At 39.9% G+C, this 25,895-nt stretch overlaps 2 protein-coding genes and 2 pseudogenes across 2 annotated transcripts; 3 read left to right on the top strand and 1 right to left on the bottom strand.

Annotated features, from left to right (window-relative positions):
- Nucleotides 1–5,846: 5,846 nt before the first annotated feature.
- On the top strand, nt 5,847–6,693 carry LOC148121523 (MARCKS-related protein pseudogene; annotated as a pseudogene).
- Nucleotides 6,694–8,924: 2,231 nt separating this feature from the next.
- Nucleotides 8,925–9,872, top strand: Or10a4 (olfactory receptor family 10 subfamily A member 4). Its single transcript, XM_048426572.3, has one exon. The coding sequence runs from the start codon at nt 8,925–8,927 to the stop codon at nt 9,870–9,872; it is 948 nt and encodes a 315-aa protein (XP_048282529.1).
- Nucleotides 9,873–17,129: 7,257 nt separating this feature from the next.
- On the bottom strand, nt 17,130–18,077 carry Or2d2 (olfactory receptor family 2 subfamily D member 2). The gene has a single exon (XM_087907680.1). It carries the CDS (start codon nt 18,075–18,077, stop codon nt 17,130–17,132), a length of 948 nt encoding a protein of 315 aa, XP_087763806.1.
- Nucleotides 18,078–24,744: 6,667 nt separating this feature from the next.
- Nucleotides 24,745–25,654, top strand: Or2d3 (olfactory receptor family 2 subfamily D member 3; annotated as a pseudogene).
- Nucleotides 25,655–25,895: the final 241 nt, after the last annotated feature.

Raw genomic sequence — 25,895 nt, 5'->3', positions numbered from 1 at the left:
GTATATAAGCGACCCCAAAAACTCTACGAAAGAACTTCTACAGCTAATAAACAACTTTAGTAATGTGGCAGGATACAAGATCAACTCCAAAAAATCAGTTGCCCTTCTATACACAAAGGACAAAGAAGCAGAGAGGGAAATCAGAGAAGCATCACCTTTCACGATAGCCACAAATAGCATAAACTATCTTGGGATAACTCTAACCAAGGAAGTGAAAAACCTACTTGACAAGAACTTGAAGTCTTTGAAGAAAGAAAGTCTTTGAAGAGAATACCAGAAAATGGAAGGATCTCCCTTGCTTGCTCTTGGATTCAGTGTATCAACATAGTAAAAATGGCAATTCTACCAAAAGCAATCTATAGATTCAATGCAATCCCCATCAAAATCCCATCAAACTTCTTCACAGACCTTGAGAGAACAATAATCAACTTTATATGGCAAAACAAAAAACCCAGGATAGCCAAAACAATCTTATACAATAAAGGAACTTCTGGAGGCATTGCCATCCCTGACTTCACACTCTATTACAGAGCTACAGTATTGAAAACAGCTTGGTATTGGCATAACAACAGAGAAGTTGACCTATGGAATCGAATAGAAGACCTGGATATTAATCCACAAAAATATGAACACCTGATTTTCAACAAGGGAGCTAAAGGTATACAATGGAAGAAGGATAGCATCTTTAACAAATGGTGCTGGCATAACTGGATGCCAACCTGTAGAAGAATGAAAGTAGATCCATATCTTTCACCATTCACAAAACTCAAGTCCAAATGGATTAAAGACCTCAATATTAATCTGACCACATTGAAGCTGATAGAAGAGAAATTGGGAAGTAGTTTACAAGACATGGGCACAGGAGACCTCTTCCTAGGTAGAACCCCAGTAGCAAAGACAATAAGAGCAACAATGAATAAATGGGACCTCCTGAAACTCAGAAGCTTCTGTAAAGCAAAGGACACTGTCATTAAGACAAAAAGGCATCCTTCTGAATGGGAGAAGATCTTCACCAGTCCCTCATCAGACAAAGGGCTGATCTCCAAAATATACAAAGAACTCAAGAAACTAGACACTAAAACTCTAATTAACCCAATTTAAAAATGGGGTACTGAACTTAACAGAGAATTCTCAACAGAAGAACTTCGAATGGCCAAAAGACACTTAAGGTCATGCTCAACCTCCTTAGCGATCAGGGAAATGCAAATCAAAACCACTTTGAGATACCATCTTACACCTGTCAGAATAGCTAAAATCAAAAACACCAATGATAGCTTATGCTGGAGAGGATGTGGAGTAAGGGGACTACTCATCCATTGTTGGTGGGAATGCAAACTTGTGCAGCCACTTTGGAAATAAGTGTGGTGATTTCTCAGGAAACTTGGAGCCAACCTACCTCATGACTGAGCAATTCCACTCTTGGGAATATACGCAAGAGATGCCCTATCATTCCACAAAAGAATTTGTTCAACTATATTCATAGCAGCACTATTTGTAATAGCCAGAACCTGGAAACAGCCTAGGTGCCCCTCAATAGAAGAATGGTTAAAGGAGGTGTGGAACATATACACATTGGAGTTTTACTCAGCGGTAAAAAACAATGACATCTTGGATTTTTCATGCAAACGAATGGAAATAGAAAACACTTTACCAAGTGAGGTAACCCAGACACAAAAAGAGGAATATGGTATGTACTCACTCATAAGTGGATTCTAGCCATAATTAAAGGACATTGAGCCTTTAATTCATGATCCTAGAGTAGCTAAATAAGAAGGTGAACCTGAAGAAAATCATATAGTTATCCTCCTGGATACTGGAAGTGGACAAGATTGCCAGGCAATAGTTGGGTGCACGGGGGTGTTGGGGGTAGATGTAAGGGGAGCTAGGTAGAGAAAAGGGAGAAGGGGAGGATTCGGGAAAGCTTGGGGGAATGGGAAGGTTGGGATGGAGGAAGGGTGAATATGGGAGCAGGGAAGTAAATATCTTAATTAAGGGAGCCATTTTAGGGTTTGCAAGAGACTTGATTCTAGAGGGGTTCCCAGGTCCAAGAAGAGGTCCCCAGATTGTTCCTTGGGCAGCAGAGGAGAGAGTGCCTGAACTGGCCTTGTCCCATAGCCACACTGATGAATATCTTGCATATCACCATAGAACCTTCATGTGCCAATGGATGGAGATAGAGACAGAGACCCACGTTTGAGCACTGGACTTAGCTCCCAAGGTCCAAATGAGGAGCAGAAGGAGGAAGAACATGAGCAAGGAAGTCAGGACCACAAGGGGTGCGTCCAACCACTGAGACAGTGGGACTGATCTAATGGGGGCTCATCAAGGCCAACTGGACTGGAAGCATGTGATCAAACTGTACACTCTGAATGTGGCTGGCAATGAAGGCTGACTGAGAAGCCAAGGACAAAGGAACTCGGTTTTGATTCTACCACATGGACTGACTTTGTGGGGGCCTGGTTTGTTTGAATGCTCACCTTTATAGACCTGGATGGAGCGGGGAGGACCTTGGACTTCCCACGGGGGCAGGGAACCCTGACTGCTCTTAAGACTAGAGAGGGAGGGGAAGGAGGGTAGGCAGGGAGGAGGTGGAAATTTTTAATAAATCAATAAATAAATCTTAAAAAAATTAACACAAAGTTTGTTCATGTACTCTACTCTGATCATATTCTTTCCCCTCCCCCAACTCCTCCCAGATTCTCCACACCTCACTGTTCATTTTGTTTCCTGTCTCAAAAAAAATCAAAACAAACATACTAAGAAAAAGAATACCAATAAGACAAAAATACCAAAACAAAACAAAAAGTACACAAAAAATGGGGAGTGTTTTGTGTTGGCCAGCTAGCTATTCCTGGACATGGGGTCTGCCAAGGCATCGGGTAGATGCACACAGTGAGATTTCATTGGGGAAAAAAACCGATTTTTTTAATGAATGTTTATAACTTCTTAGTTAGGGGTGGAAATTGGATTTTCTCCTCTCTCAACTTCAATTATTGCTCCAGAAGGATTAGAATTTGAGGTTCTTGGTCATACATCCACTTCTTCATCTTGCTGGAAGGTTAGTAACATCTCTGACTGCTTATGCCTGTCATTAATATTCTGCACTTGGTTAGATAGTGAGTAATGGATTCTACTTCCCGTTACTGGAGACTTCTCCTCGGTTCAGTTAAAATCACCCAGAAAACTCTCAAAAGTGAGGAAATGCAAAAATATGCTGAGGCTGCCTTCTAATTACTGTAGTCTATAAATCTTGAAGAATAGATAGACCACTGATTCACAATTGTAGGAAAAGTTGCAGTTGAAAAAAAAGACCTATATTAAATTTTAAAACCATGGGTTCTTCTTGAAGAGAACTGAGAGCTTCCCAAAACTCATATCTGTTGGGAAGTAAATCATTGGCATCACCTGAAGAAGAGAAAGCACTGAGGGAAATCATGTGGCTATGATAAACAGTAGGGAATGAAATAGTCTTGAGACCCAGGTTGGAATCCTCTAGAGTGGCAAAATAGGCCCAGCACAGAGCATCTCTGGAGTGACAAGCACTGCACAGCTCAGAGCCTGCTTACAAGAACTGACCCAGCCACTGCATATGACTTACCTGGGGTGACTGGCACAGTCCTGAAATAAAGCATCTTGGAAACCTTGACAATGGCACAATCCAGAGTCTACCAGCAAAAAGCATGGAGGCAAGCCTAATCCAGAGTGTCTCTGGAATGACTGACACAGAACAACCTGATGCTTATCTGGAATGACTGGCACACTCAAGGCCATAACTTAGGACTTTCCTGGAGTCACTCATTCTCAAATATCCTGAGACTGCTCCACAGTGACTGTCACAGAGGAAAGTTTTCCAGAACTTACATTGACAGATGTCACTCAAAAAAGGTGAGCAAAGGATAAGGGATTGTGGCATAGACTTGAAACCCTGTGAAAAGAAGATCAATAACCACCAAAAATATCTTTTCTTTTACAAATTTCTAAGAGTCAGGAAGACAAATCAGAGGCTCATGCAAAACACCTGGAATTTTACAGAACTTGATAAAGAATAGGTCCTGAGAAAATATGTGAAGCAATAATGACATGTGTGATGTGCTTTAAAATGTTTAAGGTGTTTGTTTACATGTAGATTATCTCATGTGGCCCTTCACCATCACCCTGTAAAGTAGGTAGGGCATTTGGTAGAATGATAAACTTACATATCGGAAAACATATCTCGGAGTAATGTCAGAGCCCAATTTTATGGCTGTCCAAAAGTTGTCTGATCTCAGAACTCTGATGTGCACTTACAACAGAGTCCTCAACAACGAAGGACTATGTTGACAGAAATCATTGGTTATGTGGAAATTTTGCTAAGTACCCATCATAATGCACCTATCAGTTTTTAACAAGACACAGAAACTCCAAAGTGTTAGTCCTGAAAATGGACATTGTGAACAGAGAGAGGTCACTGTCTAAGCTACCAACCTCAACTAAGTTCCTCATTTCTTTCGCTTCCTGCTATAATATAGTGTTCTCTCCCTTTGTCTCTTCTCTCTCTCTCGCTCTCTCTCTCTCTCTCTCTCTCTCTCTCTCTCTCTCTCTCTCTCTCTCGCTCTCTCTCTCTCTCTCCTCTCCTCTCCTTTCCTCTCCTCTCTCATACAGTCACAGCTACAGTTTACAAAAGCTGTGTACTCAATGTTCTCCTGGACTGGTAATATCTTCACAAACAGAACCTCGGCTACAGGAAAGCCATTTTCAAATTCTACTCAGTATTATTTCTCTGCATAGTGGGGAAAATAGAGAATCCAAAACAGAAGTGAAAGATGACAGGTGTGAAAGAAAAAAGTGGGAAGAACAGCTCAAAGGAGGAAATATAAATAGGAAGGTTAGCAAGAGATTGAGACAAATGAAGGAAAGTTACTAATTACAAGGGTGAGGAAGGAGGCCGACAAGAAGTCCTAAATCGGGTTTATCTGTGTGTCTCTTGCAACTCTGGGTCCTTACAGAGATGCACCAGGAGGCATTTTAGAGATCAGAAGAAAAGTAAGGCTGTGTAAAGATAGATCTAAGACCTTGCATTGCGTTATTTCTAAATCCTTGTTCAACTTAAGCATTTCCAGTCCCTGACAGTACTGAAAGAGTGGTCTACCCTTTCCAGAAAGTCAGAGAGCCACAACTAGTCTCCTGTAAGTCCCTGCACTTTTTAAAGTGTTCATTTGTGATACCATTTTCTTCCCACTCCCTTGCCACTTGTTTTCCAGTATCTAACTGGGGTCGTTCTACTGTGTGTCCTTAGAAAATTTTCAAACTAAACCGTGCTTACAGTAGTTCCATCTGTCACTGGCCATAGTTACACTTGACCGGATTACTTTTCAATTATTTAACATTGTTTTACCAGAACATTCGCTGAATCTTTAATGAAACTGTAAAGACTAAAGTTAGCACTTCTTAAATGTTCCATCATGTAAACAAATATCAAAGATCTCTTTATATTGCTGTTCCTCTTTTATTGAAAATTGATATTTTTCTCACACAATATACCCTGATTAGAGTTTCCTCTCCATCTATGCCCGCCCAGTTTCCCACACATCTACCATTCCTTTCATCTGGATCCACACCTTCCTGTCTCTCATCAAAACAAACAGGCAAGCCAGGCAATGAGAGGAAAGAGGATCTCTGTGAGCTCGAGGCCAGCCTGGTCTACAAAGTGAGTTCCAGTACAGTCAGAGATGTTACACAGAGAAACCATGTCTTGAATCTCCCCCCACTCCTCAAAAAAAGTAAGAAAACAAGCAGGGCTTTAAGGGAAAATAATAATGAGATTTAAAAAAAATCTAAGGGGCATTCTGGCGCGGAGCGCGGCGGCGGCGGGCGCAGCTAGCAGGTCGGCTGCAGAGCGGGGGTGCAGCGCGCTTAGCCCCTGTACCTCTCCCCCTCGGACGCAGCCCCACCCCTCCGCCCGCCCGGCAGTCCCAGCCGAACTATCCCGAGGCGCCAGCGCGGGGCGGCTCCGGGCGCCCCCAGCAGACCCCCATCATGGGCAGCCAGAGCTCCAAGGCTCCCCGGGGCGACGTGACCGCCGAGGAGGCAGCGGGCGCTTCCCCCGCGAAGGCCAACGGACAGGAGAATAGCCATGTGAAAAGCAATGGAGACTTAACCCCCAAGGGTGAAGGGGTGTCACCACCCCTGAACGGAACAGATGAGGCAGCTGGGGCTACTGGCGACGCCATCGAGCCAGCGCCCCCTAGCCAGGAAGCTGAGGCCAAGGGGTAGGTCGTCCCCAAGGAGACCCCCAAGAAGAAGAAGAAATTCTCTTTCAAGAAGCCTTTCAAATTGAATGGCCTGTCCTTCAAGAGAAATCGGAAGGAGGGTGGGGGTGATTCTTCGGCGTCCTCACCAACAGAGGAAGACCAGGAGCAGGGGGAGATCAGCGCCTGCAGCGAAGAGGGCACTGCCCAAGAAGGGAAGGCCGCCTCCACCCCTGAAAGCCAAGAGCCCCAGGCCAAGGGGGCAGAGGCTAGTGCAGCCTCCAGGGGAGGAGACACGGAAGAGGAGGCAGGGCCCCAGGCTGCAGAGCCTTCCACTCCCTCGGGGCCAGAGAGTGGCCCTGCATCAGCCAGCGCTGAGCAGAATGAGTAGCTGGGTGGGGGCAGGTGGGTGATCTCCTAAGCTGCAAAAACTGTGCTGTCCTTGTGAGGTCACTGCCTGGACCTGGTGCCCAGGCTGCCTTCTTGTGCCCAGAAAAGAAGGGGCTTGTTGCCCCCTCCCAGCCACGTTCCCTCCCTCCTGTGGATTCTCCCATCAGCCACCTGGTCTTACTCTTAAGGCCAGTTGAAGATGGCCCCTTACGGTTTCCCAAGTTAGGTTAGTGATGTGAAATGCTCCTGTCCCTACCTCCTACCCAGGCCCCACCCCTGCAGAAGGGAATTGCTGGCTTTTCTCCCAATTCTTTTCCAAGTACGTTTTGTTTATTCTACTTCCGAAGCCCCTGAGCCAGAAGTGGGGGCTTATACTCCCAAATCCTGAGTGTCCAGCCTTTCCCCTGTTGAGGTCTTAGTCTCTTGTGCTGTGCCTAGTGGCACCTGGGCTGGGGAGGACATTGCCCCTCTCTGGGTTTTATAACTGTCTTACTCAAGTTCAAACCTCCAGTTTGTGAATCAACAGCCTCTGACTTGATAGGCAAGTATTAGGCTTCGGGGCAGGAGGAAGGTCTGTGATGTGAAACAACTTCTTGTTGTCTTTTCCCCCTCCCATCGTTGTAAATAACTTTTAATGGCCAAACCCCAGATTTGTACTTTTTTTTTTCTAACTGCTAAAACCATTCTCTTCCACCTGGATTTACTGTAACATTTGAAAAAGGAATAAATGTTGTCCCTTTAAAAAAAAATCTAAGGCATCGGAATAGGAAAAAAAACAAATATATGGACCAAAAAGAGACAAGAAAAGGCACAAAAATGGATAGAGATAGAGACCCACATAGAGAAACCAAGGTTGAGTGTTTTTAAACAAATATCAACTAGCAAAATCATTGCGTATTCCCTTCTTCGTATTTCCCTTCACATTTGTTCTTTCCCTGACTCTTGAACCTGCACAGGACTAGAGTGTTTCTTTTCAGTCATTTCTAACCCTTTCTACACCCATACACCTTGCTCACCCACAACTTTATTCTGTAGCTTTGCTCTTATTTACTATCCACATAACACACATTCTTTTAGCAAAATTTACCGATAATATGTCTAATTGTGGAGAAGGCAGCTTCTATGAGAGCAGAGAGTTTTGCTCCAGTCAGTTATGACCTTCGATGACTACCACATAGAACATAATTTGTATTTATTGAATAATTATTCTTCTTTTGTCCTAAAAATTTCACAGTGGTGGCAACACAAAGATTGAGCAATGGGTTGAAAAGATTTACTTTTTATCCTGGAAAGCAGAGATGGCATCATATTGCCATAATAATCATGGTTAACTTTTACTGAGCATATACAATGCATCAGAGAACAGGCTACACGTTTTAATTTTATTCCTTCATCTAAGATTAACATCCTCAAAAATAATTTCAGGTTCTCAATTTTGAAACCTGGTTGTTAACAAAATCTTCTATTTCTTTCTCATAGAAAGTGTTCCGCGGCAGTGGCATCTGGATGTTTGAGGTGGACTTTATTGACATGCAATGTGTGACCATCAAATGCCTTGAAAGCCAAGCACAACTTAACCAAGAGGAAATGATGTAAAGGCTTACACCTGATACATCAGGATTCTCCCATGACACTGATGTTATCTTAATTCTGTTCTCTTTGCTCGTGCACAACTTCCCTGAGAGTTCTTTTTCCATGAGATGCATATACATTCACTTCTGTGTTGTAAGTGCTGACAAGTGTAAACGTGGGGCTTCCCGCAATATTAACTCTTTCTCAGTATTAAGCACCTTGATATTGGGACCTTTTTATGACTATTATTGGGAATCATTTGCATTTAATTGTACTGGCTATTTCTTGAATATTTTTTCCTTGGCTATTTGCTGTACAATATGTACTCAATCAGATCTCATCCTCTTCAATTGAGCAATTGGACTTCAAATACACTTCTCCTGTCTTTCTTAGCACCACTGCCTATTGAGAGTGCTAGAGTCGGAGGGTGAGTGGAACTGTGCCTTTGGGCATTCTCTTTAGAACAGAGAAAAGTTTAGACACGTACAAAAACATGTCGTTAGAGTGAATCTCAGTTTAGTTGGGGGGAAAATCAGGATTATTCTAAAACTATAAATTCAGTAGTTAAAGTTATTTTATACATTTTGGAAAAGCCTGATACCTGGCATTCAGTGATGACAACAAATGTAGTCTCTAGCCAGATAAGGTTCTTATTTATAGTACACTAAGCTCATAACAGAATATGTGGAAGATTTCCTCACCTTCCTGAATCTTGACTGGCCAATGTGCAGAAGAATGACCTGGGGAAACTGGACAACTGTCAGGGAATTTATTCTTGTGAGCTTCTCCACATTGTCCTATGAGCTACAGGCTCTACTGTTTCTCTTGTTTTTGATGATTTACCTAGTCACACTCATGGGCAATGTCCTCATAATCCTGGTTACTACAGCTGACTCTGCCCTGCAAAGTCCTATGTACTTCTTTCTCAGAAACTTATCCTTCCTGGAAATAGGCTTCAACTTGGTCATTGTGCCCAAGATGTTGGGTACTTTGATACTTCAAGACAAAACCATCTCCTTCCTTGGCTGTGGCACTCAGATGTATTTCTTCTTTTTCTTTGGGGCTGCTGAGTGCTGCCTTCTGGCCACAATGGCATATGACCGCTATGTAGCGATCTGTGATCCCTTGCGATACCCAGTAATTATGAGCCGCAGGGCCTGTGCCCAGCTGACAGCAGCCTCTTGGTTCGCAGGATTCCCAGTGGCCACTGTGCAAACCACATGGATTTTCAGTTTCCCTTTCTGTGGCCCCAACAGGGTGAACCACTTCTTCTGTGACAGCCCCCCGGTCATAGCCCTGGTCTGTGCTGATACGTCACTGTTTGAACTGGAGGCTCTGACAGCTACTGTACTATTCATCCTCTTCCCTTTCTTGTTGATCCTGGGTTCTTATGTCCGGATCCTCTCCACCATCTTCAGGATGCCTTCGACTGAGGGGAAGCGCAAGGCCTTCTCCACTTGCTCCTCCCATCTCCTGGTTGTCTCCCTCTTCTACAGCACTGCCATCCTCATGTACTTCAGACCACGCTCAAACACCTCTCCTGAGCACAAGAAAATGGTATCACTCTCCTACACCGTCGTCACTCCCATGCTGAACCCCATCATCTACAGCCTAAGGAATAATGAGGTGAAGGCTGCACTGAGGCGGGTCATTGGCAGAACTCTGAGTCCTCGGAAGCTATGACTGACCAACGGAGGCCGAAACTGGCAAGGGTACGGTGTAAGGGCAAAACAAAGAACACTGAATTCCCCCAAAGTCTTTTAGGGGACACTGTGCATCTACTGAGGTTTTGGACTCTCCACTAGGATCCATTTGAGAATGAAAGAACACAGAGACTAAAGGGCACTGCAGGCTGACTCTAACAGTGAGGTAGTAAGTTCCTTGGGGTATCCTGGTTACTTCAATTAGGATTCTCTGAAAGTTGACAATTTCCTACAATCCATCATTTAAGTTTAACCCTGAACTTCTTTATCCAGTTCATTTTAGAATCTGTTTTACTTCCCTCAATTTGCCCCAACACACTATCCTCATATTTTAAGAGGACTTTCATCAGTTAGTTAAAATAGATATACTAATAAAACAAATAAATGGTTTTCACTCATTGTTTCCAATAGATTTTTCACTTGCACCCTACAATTTGACTCTGAATTCCACATTAGAACCCATCTAGGCCCTGGACACAAAGTCACGAGCAAAGCAAATTTTTATCCTAGTGAGGAAGAGGAGCAATGAAAAGGTACCTTAAAGCTCCAGGGTTTATGATGGTTGGCAATTAAAGAGCTCTGCCTCTGCTACCAAAGTTGCAATGTGTCTCATTTACAGAAAGAATGTTCCACATTTAAAGCTCCTAAGTATCATATGTTCTGCATACATAATCACAAACTGTTTCCTGGAAGAATGAATAATCCTTGGTAGGAAGGATGTAGAGACTCTCCAGCTAAGAATAAGTACAGAATTATGGGGATCTGCTATACAGAACCCAAATGTGTTCTTTTTCCATGCCTTTATTGTGACTTGGTGAATTCAGTTGTCCTTTCAAAACTGCACGCTTGACTAGCAGAGCAATCTCTCCTCAGGGTTCTTCCCTATGAACACACACAAACCTGGACTTGCAGTAGATGGCAGCCTTGGTATACTGACACATACACGTGTGGAAACACAGTCCTGAAAATTCAATATAGTGTTTACTCTACAGAGGTATTTTTCTCTCTACTGACTCTATGATCTGCCCTACCTCTTTCTGTAATGAGGAACTGGAACCACTTATTTCCTGCACAAATGGTCCTTCAGCATTTGATAACAAAGCCCCCCAATAAGGAATAACAGGAGTAAAACACATTATTTAATATAATATATATATATTGATTTTCAACAATTACATCTATATATAAAAACATGTTTTGTATAATGTATAAAATTTAACAACAGACATATCAAAAACAATAGGACTCACAGAAAAAATACGCACATATTGGTGCTAATTTTTCCCTCTATATTGATTACACGAAAACACCTCTGTGTAGTGGTAATGGTCCAATAAGGACTGGACTGGACTGGACTAGTGTTCATGCCAACCCTTATTTAAAATGGTGCTTGGTGATCAATTCTGGGCTTGATGCCAGGTCCAAAGATAATACAATTAATTAGCAGTGAATTACTCTGTAGCAGAGGATCAAGAATGTATTCTAAAGGCATGACATAAGGGATAAAAGGTTGGACTGGTTACTAAATAAGGCTATGTAAAAAGCATCAAAATGCCAGAGATGTGGCCCAAGAAGGGGCACTGCGACCAAGGCTGGTCATCAAGTATAGCAAAGATCTTTGTGAACCCTTTAAATGCACCATCCTCTCTGTCTCTGCATTTAGGATCTCAGTCTTGTCAACAGAATAACTCTGTGAAGAACACAGGATTTGAAAACAGCTAAGAAATGAACTATATTATAAAGTACTAAAGGAAATGACTCCTGCCTCCTTCAAGGGGCTGAATGGTCTGCCCTGGCACAAAAGTCCTTGCATGCACTGCCTAAAGAACCGTTCCTAAAGTGCTACCCGCCGGGATTTGAACTTCAGAAATTTTGACCATTTGAAAATTAGATGGCTTGAGGAATGAATCATCAGGCAAGAGTCTTGCTGTTCTTGCAGAGAACCCAGATTCCATTCTCAGCACCCAGAGTGGCTTACAAGTCCTCTAACTCCAGTACCAAGGGATCTGATACCCTCTTCTGAGCTCCATAGGTTTCTGTACATATGTCATACATTAAATTCACACAAGCACGAGTGAGATTGTGAAAATATGCACAGGAGGACATACTCAATATCTTTGAAAAACTTGAACATTTGGGAACAAAATTTGAACATAAAAACATGTACCTTGCCTGATACTTAAAAAGAATAAAATGAAAAGTACCTAACATGGCGAAAATGCATTCAGTATAACCACTATTGGAAATTCAGTATGGACAGGGAAGTAGTTGTCTAACTCTAGACATTCACCTTTGCCTCCTCTCTTCCAAATCCATTCCCACAATCTCATTGCAGCAGGCCTCCTCTGTAGCCTCCCTTCCTCACTCCCAGTGTATCACATGGATATCACCTCCAAATTTTCTTCATCCAACTCACCCCAATATCCCAGCTCCCAGTTCCAGCAGGCATTCCTTGGGAACTTACTACCCAAGTCTGCCAAGCAAATGGGCCATGAAAGCAGGGAGGCAAGTTTGAGATCTTCACTCTCCCTCCTCTTCTGCATATCCAACCCCACAGTCTCATGTTTAGCCCCTTAGCAGAACAATCCCATAGTCTCATGTTCCGCTCCTTAGCATATTACCTACATTGGCTTCTCTTGACTCTCTGCTCCCGTTACCAGCAGATTAAGCAAATCCTGGTAGAACATCCTCCCTCCTGTGGGCCCCATTATCATTTCTATGAGTTACTCCCAATAGCTAGAAACACATTTTACCTGGAACTCACAGTGGCCATATCTAGTAGGAACTCACAAGAATTCCCTAGTAGGCAACATACAGCCACCCACTCTCCTAAGAATAGAGAGGGCAACAGAAACATCCACCTAACAAAAATAAGACCAGATATCAGTACCTAGATTCACAATCTTCCCAAGCCCAGATACCTAAAAGATAACAAGAAAACATAATCAATAATAGCCAGGACAATAAGTCTCCATGAGAGTCCAGAGACCCTACCACAGTAGATGCTGAGACTTGCAACACAGCTGAGATACAAGACAAAGACTTTAAAATGCCTTTTATGGATATGATAAAGGACTTAAAAGAGGAAATAATAAATACCTTAAAGAAATCTATTAAAATACAACAGTAGAAGAAAATGGATAAGAAACCTCAAAATGAGGGAAATCAGCAGATAAAAGATTCAGAAAGTCAAACAGGAACCTTAGACACAAACCTCTCCAACAGAATACAAGAGATGGAAAAGAGAATCTCAGACACTGAAGACACAATAGAAACAAATGTTAAATCTACAATTTAAAAAATCCTGGCAGAAAAAAAAATCAGGAAATCTGGGACATTATGAGAAGTTCAAATCTAACAAATCTACGGATAACAGGAATAGAGAAAAGAAAAACTCAGGTCAAAGACGCAGAAAATATTTTCAACAAAATCATAGAAGAAAATTTTCCTAACCTAACAAAAGAGATACTTTCTAGGTACAAGAAGCATATAAAATACCAAATAGACTAGACCAGAAAAGAAAGTCCCTTGGGCACATAATAATCAAAACATGTGAAACAAAGAGAGAATATTAAAAGATTCAAGGGAGAAAGACTATGCACCATAAAAGCACACCCACTAGAATGAAACCTGACTTCTCAGTGGAGATCCTCAAAGGCAGGAGGGGCTAGACATTTGGTCTACAAACTATAGGAGATCAAAGATCCCAAGCCAAACTACTATACCTGGCAAAACTTTTGATCAAAATAAATGAAGAAAATAAGTCAATGATAAAAAACAGACAAACAGACAATATCTATTTAGCCTTGCAGAAGGCACTAGAAGGAAAGTCTAACCTAACTACAGAAGATGTTAACAACACCCAAAAAAAATAAGGAATAAATAATAACAGACCAGCAAGTCAAAAGAGAGGAAACACACAACAAAAAGTATCAGGAATCAACAAACACTGTTCATTTATATCTCTCAACATCAATTGTCTCAATGTCCCAATGAAAAAACACAAACTAACAGAATGGATTCCAAAACAGGATGCATTCTTTTGCAGCACCCAAGAAGCACACCCTAACATCAAAGGAGCGATACTGCCTCAGAGTAAAAGGATAGAAAAAGAAAGTTTAAGCAAATGGACCAAAGAAGCAAGCTGGTGTAGCCATTTTAATATTAATATCTGAAAAAATAGACTTCAAATGAAAACTTATCAGAAGATATAGGAAGGACACTATATGTTCATCAAAAAAAAATTCACCAAGAAGACATTGCAATTCTTAACACCTATGTGCCAAACGTCAGCATCTGCCAAGCAAAGACACCTGAGTTTGTAAAAGAAACACTACTCATCTTAGAGCACATTTTGACTCTCACACACTGAAGGTGAGAAGCTTCAATACCCCACTCTTGTCAATAGACAAGTCATCCTGACATAATCTAAAATCAGAAATGCTGGAGCTAACTGACATTATAAACCAAATGGATCCAACAGGTATTTCTGAAGATTTAATCCACATACAAAAGAATATACCTCCTTCTCAGTACCCAGTGCCACTTTCTCCAAAATTGACACATAGCAAACACAAAGCAAGTCTTAACAGATACAACAAATGCATCCTGTCTGACCACTATTGGCTAAAACTAGATATCAGAAATAACAGAAAGCTTGCAAATGCATGGAAACTGCACCAAATGAGAAATGGGCCATTGCTGAAATAAAAATGGGTCAAGAAAAAAAAATAAGAAAGAAGTTAAAAGCATTCTCAAACTGAATAAAAATGAATATCTAAAATACCAAAACTTCAGGGATTCAATGAAGCAGTTCTGAAGTTCATAGCACTAAGTGCCTACATTTAAAAAAAACGGAGAGAATCATAGAAAACTAGAGTAAAATTATAATGCTGCCTTATTGGTTATTTCTATTTCCAAGAACAAATAGGGCTGCTGAAAACCCTGGAGTCAGGGAAGACTGTGTTTGAAATCAAAACGCTTCACAAGCATTAACACTTCTTTGAACACAAGCACTAATTAAACAGAATTAAAAGAAAAATCAACAAAAAGGAATCTATGGGTTTATTTTCGGGAGAGAAATTTTTGGTTACCACTGCCAACAAATTTCCACAAAACGAGGCTAAGGCAGAAACAAATCCATGGAGACAGTTGTAGAACATTATTTTAACGAGGTAAATGTGTGTTACATTGGTTTCTGTTGCTTTAGTTAACGATGCAAAGACACGTTACATTTGTTTGTCTAAATAAAATTAACCTGGGGTCAGGAGGCAGAGTCAGCAACTGACAGGAATTGGTAGGGAGAAACTAAGTGTAGTTTTTTTTTAAGTGGGGGCTGAGCAGAAGGACACCCCATTTTCTATGGAGACATGAGCAGGAAGAGAAGGTTAGCTACTTGCTATTTAACCTCTCTGAGTGAGCAGAATTTCTCCTCAACTTTTGAATCCTGAATTCTAATCCTGAGAGAAATTTAAAGTTTCCTTTAGGTGCCTTCATAGAGCTGTTGCCTGAGGGAACAGAATTCCCGCCTGACTACAGCCCATGTGGTCACTGCTGGGAGCTGCAATTGCAGTTGCAACTGCCAGTTGGGACAGTAGTTGCTTATTTCCTAATCAATTGTCATGTTTTTTTTTTCTTCACTCTTTCTCCTCATTCCTTTGAGTAAATTTGGACAATGCTATCCTTTTAGGTATCAAGCATATGTACTCTCACTATGAAGTCACAATGATAAAGTCATTGATGGAATTTGTTGTTCTGTTGTAGGAAGAAGAGAGAGCCACTCATTGGTTCCTGGCCTTTCAGCCCTGAAATAATCACACAGAAACTGTGTTGATTAAATCACTGCTTGGCCCATTAGCTCTAGCTTCTTATTGCTAACTCTTACATATTAATTTAGCCCATTTCAATTAATCTGTATATCGCCACATAGCTGTGGCTTACCGGGTAAGGTTCCCAGCATCTGTCTCTGGCAGCTTCATGGTTTCTCTCTGACTTCACCCTTCTTTCTCCCAGCATACAGCTTAGCTTTTCCTACCTAGTTCTGTTCTTCCCTGCCATAGGCTCAAAGCAGTGAATAAAGTAAACTTTATTCATTAACCAATAAAAGCAACACATAGACAGAAGGACCTCGCAAACCAGTGTTCTCTTTACTGGAAACATGAATTAATCACTGTACAATGCGCAAATGCATGATGAGGGAAAATAGAGTAAATTCCACCTGTCTTGACCCTTTCAGATGCATCCTCTATCCTCAATACCTTCAATTTGACTCAGAGTACCTGGTGGGTTTATGGGTTGTATAAATAGGTTTCCTTGTTCTCCGGATTTTACTTGGAATACAGTATCAGAGGAGAGAATTACCTTTAAATAACTTTTCTCATGGAATGCTCACACATATAACCTAGTTCATAGTTCTTGCCTGGTGGTTTTTGTACACAGCTACTATCCCTGATTCCTAGTTCCATTCACTTAGTCCTTAAGGACTAATTATGTAGTTAATTACATACTCAAGTATGTAGTTAATTACATACTTGAGGCATTTCACTATTTCTTAATGGTTTTAAATCTTTATATTCACATGTATAAGGCTTATCCTGATAAATAGTATATTTGAGTCTCAAAAAAGAATGCAGACAGTCAAGAGAGGCTCATTTATTCTACTTCAGTGTTCTGGTTCCTTCATTACCCACCCCTGACACAGCCACACCACACATGAATGCACACATAAGTAGCACCTAGAGCATGGTGAAATATTAAGCAATATTTTCAAATTTTTATTTGAAGCTGTAAAGAAATTAAGAAATGACAAAAAAAAACTAAATTAGGATCAGGGATAGACAACAGCATAGACCATAGTTTAAAGATAGATTTTTGTATTAGGAGATTTTCTAATTCTTAGAAAAGACTTCTGGATCATGATGTTAGGGTAATGCAGAGGGTTCAAGATTGCCACATACCAATCATAGAGCATCACTGCTAGAAAGACACATTGTGTATTCACACAAAAAATACAGAAGCTAAAAGGTCTTCACTGTCAAATGATATATCGAGAGGAAGCATGTCTTCCCCCTTTTTGCTCCATGTGTTATTTCCTTCTCCCTCCACAAAGAAAGTATGGGATAAATGTTAAGGTGTGTGTCCATGGACAAGACCCAATGATGAGCATTTTACCATAACTTACATTCATAAGGAAGACTATCTAGCATGTATTATACTTAGGAAGTCAAGAGAAGCTGAGTCAGTGGGTGATTCTAAGCCTGTTTGAGAAGTTCTTCGTGGCTATTTTCCACAGAGCTCCCTTGACATCTTTGTTCCTCAGGCTGTATATGAGGGGGTTAAGCATAGGTGTCACCATTGCATAAAAAACAGACACCAGTTTCTCCTGCTCTTTGGAAGACTTTGGTGTCATGTAGGTGATAATTGCTGACCCGTAAAAAAGGATGACAACCATGAGGTGAGAACCACAGGTAGAAAATGCCTTGAGTCTTCCTGCAGCTGACTTCATCTTGACCACAGTCACTATGATGTGGCCACAGGACACCAGAATTAGGGAGACAGGTATAAGGAGAATCACAATCCCCATGAGGAAAATGGCCATCTCTGAAGTGTGAGTGTCTGTAGATGCCAGGATCAACAGTGCAGGGGCTTCACAAAAGAAATGAGCAATACTGTTGCTGCCTCGATAGGGAAGGCTTAGTGTGAAAGTACTGTCCACCACAGACACTAAAATTCCGCTAGTCCATGATGCTATAGCCAGTTGGATACAAACCCTCCATGTCATGATGCTAGGGTAATGTAGAGGGTTGCAGATAGCCACATACCGGTCATAGGACATCACAGCCAAAAGGGCACATTGTGTACACCCAAAAATGAGAAAGAGCAGAAGCTGAGCCGCACAACGTCTGAATGAAATTACCTTTTTCTGTGAAAGGAGATGGATGAGAGCTTGAGGAACAATGTTGGTAGAAAAGCAGAGATCAGCCAGTGACAAATTACACAGAAAAAAATACATGGGTGTGTGAAGCTGAGAGTCAATCCGAACAAGAAACATGAGAAGTAGATTTCCGAGCACAGTGACCAGATAGACACCCAGGAATAAGATGAATAGCAGTTTCTGGGTGTGGGGGTCATCAGAGAGTCCCAGAAGGAGAAATTCGGTCACCTGAGTGTGATTTGTCTGTCTCATAGTTCATATCCTTTTTCAGCAAGAAGACTCTCTGAATACAGATGTGTATAATATAAACATTCTTTGTTTCAAAGTTTGGAGGACCTAGAGATAACCCCAATCACTAGGAAACATTTCAAAAGTTCACTTTACTTGTTCTTCAGAAGATAATCATGCTACAGCACTTTGGACATTTTCGATGCTTGTATGACAATGCTTTGTGAGATGGAACATCTGTTGTTGGTATCATCTGGCGAGTGGTGAGTAGGTAAGAAGACTCATCTGGATGTCAGATTTCTGATAACACAATGATGAATCAGATTGCATTAATCTGTAAAACTACAATGTGAGGTTCCAGTGTATGATCAATTAACTCCTTGAGGCGTATGCTCTTCTCATCACATTCCATCTATCTTATGATTGTTTAAATTTTTAAAAGATACTTTGGACATGTTGTCTCTTCCCTGAAAGGACAGTCACAAAGGTGTAAGGATTCAAAGAACCAAAATATCTTATCAAACTCACTGCTTTCTTAAGTAGAGAAAATAAGCTCTCTTAAAGGAAAACAACACCTCAATAGGTAAACCCGATTGATAACTTTTGACCATCCTGTCCACAGCATCAGCTGTAGCTCTGTCAGCATGTTATGAATGAAATTCCAAGGTAGTGGACACACCGTCACCATAACAGAAATTCCATTTAAGCCATAGGCTCAGCTGGTTTCCTGGTATTCGCAAACAGTACTAACTCCCTGCATTGAGCCAATAATCTTTCATTTCCTCCTGTTATCTATCATCTACATCTCCCAAAGACTATGAAATGTCCTTTGAGAATGATGTCAGTCTCACCAGCTCCTTTAGAAGACATCGAGTTTATTGTTCAGTCTGTGATCATGAACTGAGTAAACAAAGATACTTTTATTTATACTTGAACAAAGTTTTTAGAAGGCATGCTGATATCGTTAGAGAGATTGAATAAATTTTGAATAATAATCAATTTCATAATGCTTTTCTAAAAATAAAGAAAATTTAAAGTATAAAGTTTAAGGTCTTGTGAAAGGGTTGAGTTATCTAGTCCTTTATCTGGAAAAGGTTTTCAAAATAGTGTTTTAAAATGCACAAAAATAAATATACAAATAATCACTAATGAAATCATTCATATTAAAATACAGTTATCAAGATAGTTTTAGAAAAACAGATACACACACAACTTTGAGCTTTATCAGCACAATAATGAATATGATGTATCTGGATCAGCACATTATTTATAATGGTGGGTCTGGAACAACTTTATTTCAAAATAATTATAGCTTTAAATATTTAGAGACATGGTCAACAAATACATGTAATATAAAATACTTTGGAGTTCTACTGCTGGAAAGTCAGATATTTTAATGCTAATTTAGCTTGGTTCCTGAATTTAGAAGAGGTCAAAGTCTGTTAGAAAGAAGTAAAACAGAGATAGAGATTTCACACCCAGATCAAAGAACACATTTTAGTCCAGACTGAGGACCGCTGAATGCATTTCCCTTTAAAATATGGAAAAGACAAAAGCACATCTCACCTGATCTACTAGCAGGCTCTTAGTATCTGGATGGAGCTGTGAGTCTAAAGTGACACAATGTTTCAACTCAAAACAGGCTTTAAGACTAAAGTTGGGATAGCCCTAAGTGGGAGGGTCCCACTGCACTTGTGTTCAACTAACTAATGCTTTAGTTCCTTATTCACATGTGTGTAGACACTCTTAACAAGACAAGATGGCACAAGCCCTGCGCCACTCTGTCAGATACTTTTATTGTCTTTGTGACAAAATGCCGAACAAAGTCAATGTAGGAAGGAAGGGTCTGTTTGGGCTCACAGGGTGAGGGTTCAGTGCATCATGGTGGGGAAGTTGTGAGAACAGAAGTAAGGGTATGGGTAAGTTCACATTACACCCATAGTCAAGAATCAAGGGAAGAGATAAATGCTGCTAGTTAGTCTGTTTTCCCTATTTATTCTTTCCTAGATCTCAGCCCACAAAATGGCACTGCCTACATCCAGAGTGGGCCTTCTCTCTTCAGTCAGACCTTTCTGGAAATATCCTCACAGGTACACAAAGAGGTGTGCTTCTATGGTGACTTCTAAAAGCAGTCATGCTGACATTGAAGAGTAAGTATTGTTACATTCCTATATGGCAAAATTTTAGCGTATAGCCATATCCCATTTACCCACAGCTGTTCACTCTTAGAATTTTTCCTCACAATATCTTTTCTCATTCTCCACTGTAAACCTCCAGTCACAATAGACACATATACACAAACATACCCACTCACAATACCTACTCTCAGATGCACCAATACGCTGGCATCATTATCTAATTACCTTCTCAGTGCGTATTAATAAATTATATTTGAAAACTTTTGTCTTTCTGGGTACCTGTAGCTGAGCAAGGACAGTGACCACATCAGAATCACCTTCATTCACATCAAATATGATGTGAATCATATAATCAAATATCTGTGGTACATGATAAGAATCTACAATGTTCTTATACTGATTTTAACCTGAGTCAAAATATTCAGAGACAGGTGACTGTGAGTTCGAGACTAATGTGACGATGACTTGGTACATGGTAGGGCTCTGTCTCTGGGATGTCATGACAAAGTGAGACTCCAAACTCCCTCGTTGTCTTAAAAAAAAATCTACCATGCAAATATTAAGGTAAAAATGTTCCCCCGGGTGACGGCAAACTTGTCCCAAAGGCCAAGAAGTTTCTTCTAAAACATTGTTTCCACTGTCAAGATTTCTAACATTTCATTTATCTTTTTCTACAGTTTGGGGGAAAATGTCCATTTCTTTACAGATAAATACCCTTCCAGTAAACACACACACACACACACAAAGACCAAACCTGACTCCATGGAAGTTCTGCTTGTGTCTCTATAGATGAGTATTGCCATTATTCTTCACAGGGAATTTAATGTAGTTATGATTTGATAAGATAGAGCTATCCTAAGAAAAATATGTTGGCTATGTCTAAGACAGAAGATATGTAAACCCTATGAATCTAATGTAAGTAAAAACGATTCATTCCCATTTTGACCTATTTCCCACCTTAGTTTACCTCAGGCCTTGTTTTATTACTTTACCAATCTTGCCAAATGTTCTCTTCTAGAAAAAAAGAAAAACTAAAGATTAAATTAGCATATTAGAATTAATGAGTGCATTTCAACCTTGAAGGAGAAAGCCCTAGAATGGTATTTGTTAAGGATTTATCTAAGCAGAGAGCAGGCATCTTGCCATAAAGGCAAAGAGCTCAGTCAAAACTTGAAAATTAAGACTAAGACAAGGTAGGAAAGAAGATCCTCACTGTCTCTCACAGCCTCCTGCTGTATGGAAAGTTTTATCAGTGTCTTCAGAATATATTGTTTCACAGTAGCTCCTTTTAAATGAGGTGAATGAAGTAAAAAGTGGAGATGTTAGAAGCTGCCTCTGGAGCAGTTATAGTTCTCAGGAGAATTCTGAATTAGTGTGAATGGATCCGGAGCTGTGTTTGCTTGCAAAAGTCTCCCAAATGGCTGTGACGAGGATGGGAAAAAAACACATACGAATGACTCCCATCTTGCTTACAGTTCCTATCACTAGGTCCTCCAGGGCTTCTTTGGAGAAACACTACATAATTCCAATTAAGTATTTAGTTTCTAGAAGGAAAGGAATATTGGATTGAAGATTAGCTTCAACATACACTCCCTGTATGAGTTTGAGAAAGTTTATCTGCAGAATATGAAGATAGTGTGTCCTAGATAACATTACATGAAGATAATTAGCATGTCTGCATATGATTAGAGCATAACAAATACATCTAACTATTATAATCAGGGCTATGAGATTAGATGTCTGAATTTGGGCAAATAGCATGTATTTGACATTATTCTAAAATTTCATACACATTTTCAGAATCCTAAGTTGTCCAGATGAAGGACTGAAAATTCAACACAAATCAATTACTAAGAAAAGTTAAGCATGCTAGGTTGGTGTAAGTGGAAAGAACTATGGTTTGAGACACAATCCTATTTCTAGTCCCTTCAGGATTTTTTTTTAATCATGATATGATATTAGATTTTGTCAGAAGCCTTTTCAGAAACTATGGAAATAAATGATCATGCGATTTCTGTTCTTGGATATATTTATCTGATGTACTTATCGATTTGCGTATGTTTAGCCACCGCTACATGCCTGGTATGAAGCGAAGTTAATCATAAAGAATGATCTCATGGGTTAATCATATAATTTAATGAAACAATTTTTTCTTTTTTTTTTTCAAATATCTGTGCTTTAGATGTAGTTACCAGATGATGGATTTCCCTCATATGCTCAGTAGTCAAAGCATGTAGAGTGAAAAAAAATGATTTTTTGATGTGTTCTTGAATTTGGTTTGTAGCTATTTTATTGAGAAGTTTTGCATCTGTGTTCATCAAGAAGATTGGGCTATACTTTTTCCTTTTGACTGCAGGGATGCTGTGTCATTTTCAGTTGTGATACAAAGATAATACTGGCTTTGTCAAGAGAGGTTAGTAGTTAGTATTTAGGCGTCCGTACTGGCCTGCCCTTAGAGTCCGACAGGATAAGTCCTCAGTTGTAGCCACTAAGAGCACCTCCTGTGCACATTCACTATGTTCCCTTTTAAAAGGTGCGCCTGGCCATTCTCTCTCTCTCTCTCTCTCTCTCTCTCTCTCTCTCTCTCTCTTCTCCACTCCCTTCTCCTTTCCTCTCCTCCCCTCCCCTCCCCCTCCCTCTCTTCCTTTCTCTTCTGCCACTCTTTTCCATAAGGACCAGTCTCTGATCTCCTCTCTGGCCCCTCCTCTCTCCTCTTCCAATAAACCTCCCATGTGAGCCCTGTTGCCTGGTGTGACATCTCTTCGCAGCGTTTTTTAGATTACAACAGTCTCCCTTTTTCTACTTTATGTTAACCTGAAAAGTGTTGGTGTTGATTCTTAAAGGTTAGAATTCAACAGTAAATTCATTGGTGCCTGGACATTTTAGGCAAGATTTGTTTTTTATTGCTGTTCCCATCTAAGTACTTAATGTAGAATTACTTAAGTTATTTATCTTGATTTAATTTTATAGGTCACATACATCTATAAACATATACATTTCTTTGAGATATTCCAACTTAATGAAATTTGTATTTGTTGTGATGTCTCAAATTTCATCTCTTTCAATTTGGGTCTTCTGTCACTGTCTTGTGATAGTTTAGTTTAGCTAAAATTAATTTAGATAAAGTTTGTTCATCTTCTTTATCCTTTGTGAGGATAAATTGTTTGTTTATTGGCTATTTATATTATTTTTATAATTTTCTTTTTTTATTTCAGCCTTGACCTTAATGATTTCTGCCTACTGATTTCGTTTGGCTGTTAATTGTTTTTCCAAGTCCCTAGAGTATATAAATAAGTCATTTATTTGAAATACCTCTGATTATTTTAGTGTAATTGCTTTTGTTTATGGATTTCCTTTTTAGGACTGCTGTCATAATATTTCATAGATGGTGATGTGTTGTGTTCATTTTCATATAATTATAGAAATTATTTAAAGTCCTTCATTTCTTTAGTGACACCTTTGTCATTTAATCACTATAAAAATCATGTGTTCTATTGTTTCTCTTGTTAATTTCTAGTTGCAGCTTATTGTGGTAAGAATAGAATAGTAAATTATTTAAAATTTCCTACATTAATTAGTATTTGCTTTGTGTCATTTTACATGATCTTTTCAGGACAAAGTTTCACCGGATGCAGGTTGGAATGCTTATCCTACAATGTTTGGATGGTTTGTTTGTAGCTATGTGTTGATTGCATTTAAGCTATGATGTCATTTAACTCTACTGTCTGTTTTTGTTTGTTTGTTTGTTCGGGTTTTTGTTTTTGTTTTACTAAGGATGACCTATTCATTGGTGATAATGGTTGATAATTTTTATTGTGTTTCATATGGACTGAGTGTCATAGTTAACTTTTGTCTACCAGCTTGTTAAATATCCTCATTTTATGGCTTTATCCTCCAATATGGTCATAATATTATTTCACAGACACCTTTCCACATATTTCAATTCATATTTCCTCCATTGTTTCAAGTATAGTTTTAACTAGGTATCACAACATTTTTAAATTCTTTTTTCATTTATGAATTTTAACCCTTATATCAAAATTAGCTGAGAGACTTTTTTAATGTCTATTTCTGAGTGTTTTTTTTTCTATATTTGTGGCTATGCACCATATGTGTGCCTCATGCTTGAAGATACTAGCCGAGGCATTCTTATGCTCCAGAACTAGAGTTAAAAACACTGTGTTACCATGTAGCTGCTGAGAATTTAACCTTGGTGTTCTGGAAGAGCAGTCAGTGCTCTTAATATCTGAGCCATATCTCCACCCTTCCCAGGAAGACTTTATACTACATTGCATTTTATCTATTAAAAAACAGCAGTGGTTACAAGAAAGATCTGGGGGGAATGAGGTTGATGTAAACTATACACAAATAATTAAAATAAAAATAAACATATGCATTAATTAGAACATGTCAGATAAAAAATATAAAATCCTAGAAATATCCAATTAGATGTCAGTTTTAACACAAACTCTTTCTATAGGACTTAAATTCATAAAATTATAATATTTTGTTCTTGTTGTTTGTGGCAAACAGATAAACAAACATAAATCTCAATGGAAAGAAAAAAACAGACATTTGTGGATGAGTTTTTGTTACTAGGTCTTTCACAAGATGCACAACTCAGATCCTTCTGTTTGTTCTTTTCTTCATCATTGATGTGCTGACTGGAAACCTGCTCATCTTTATCCTCATCCTCATGCATTCTCAGCTTCATACCCCCATGTACTTTTTTCTCAGAAACATCTCTCTGCAGATCTCTGTCTCTCAAATAACATTGTTCCTCAAGCATTGTTCCACTTCCTTGCAAAAAAGAAAACTCTTTCTTTTCGAAGCTGTGTGACACAGGTAATAGTCACCCTTCAGATGGGATGTACAGAGTGTGCACTGCTAGCAGTGATGTCCTGTGACCAGCACGGGGCTGTGTGTAAGCCCCTGCACTACTCCGCCATTATGACCCAACAACTTTGTCTCCAGTTGGCTCTAGGGTCCTCGGCGAGTGGGCTCCTAGTGTCCCTAATAAAGTACCGCTGCTTTCCATCTTCCCTATAAAGGGCAGAACACAGTCAGACATTAATTTTGTGAACTTCCTGCTTTTTTAAAGGTGGCTTCCGCAGATACTTACAGCACAGAAATGGCCATCTTTGCAATGGGCATAGTGATCCTCTTAGCTCCTGTCTCCTTCATCCTCATCTCCTACTGGAGCATCATCTCTGCTGTGGATCCAGATGCAGTCTGGAGAAGGGAGGTTCCCATCTCACTATTGTCCTCTTCTATGGGTCTGGAATATTTAACTATAAGCAGCCAAACACCAAAACCACAAAGAAGCCGGATAAGATAATATCTATGTTTTACACAGTGGTGACTCCAATGCTAAACCCCATAATTTATAGTCTGGGGAACAAGGATGTCAAAGGAGCCTTTGGGAGACTAGCTGCAAGGATGTCCTTCTTTCACAAGAAATGACCTGTGGGTCTGAGTTTGGTCACCATGGTAACATCTTTGAAAATGGAGGAGGATTTAGGGAGTCATTTAAGTCATTTCAGGAAGAATCATGAAAAAGAAGAACACGCTGTGGAAATGATGACCACTCTAAGTCATAACACAAAGAAAAGAAAAAGGGTGGAAAATTAGGGTTTATTATCATTGTTGTTGCTATTATTATTATTATTATTGTTATTAAAGGTGGGAGGTACTATTTTAATGT

The sequence above is a fragment of the Myodes glareolus genome, chromosome 7 (genome assembly GCF_982192425.1).
Source record: "Myodes glareolus chromosome 7, mMyoGla1.1, whole genome shotgun sequence".
NCBI lineage: Eukaryota > Metazoa > Chordata > Mammalia > Rodentia > Cricetidae > Myodes > Myodes glareolus.
Note: the sequence above shows the minus strand (reverse complement) of the source record. Positions and strands in the feature narration are given on the sequence as shown.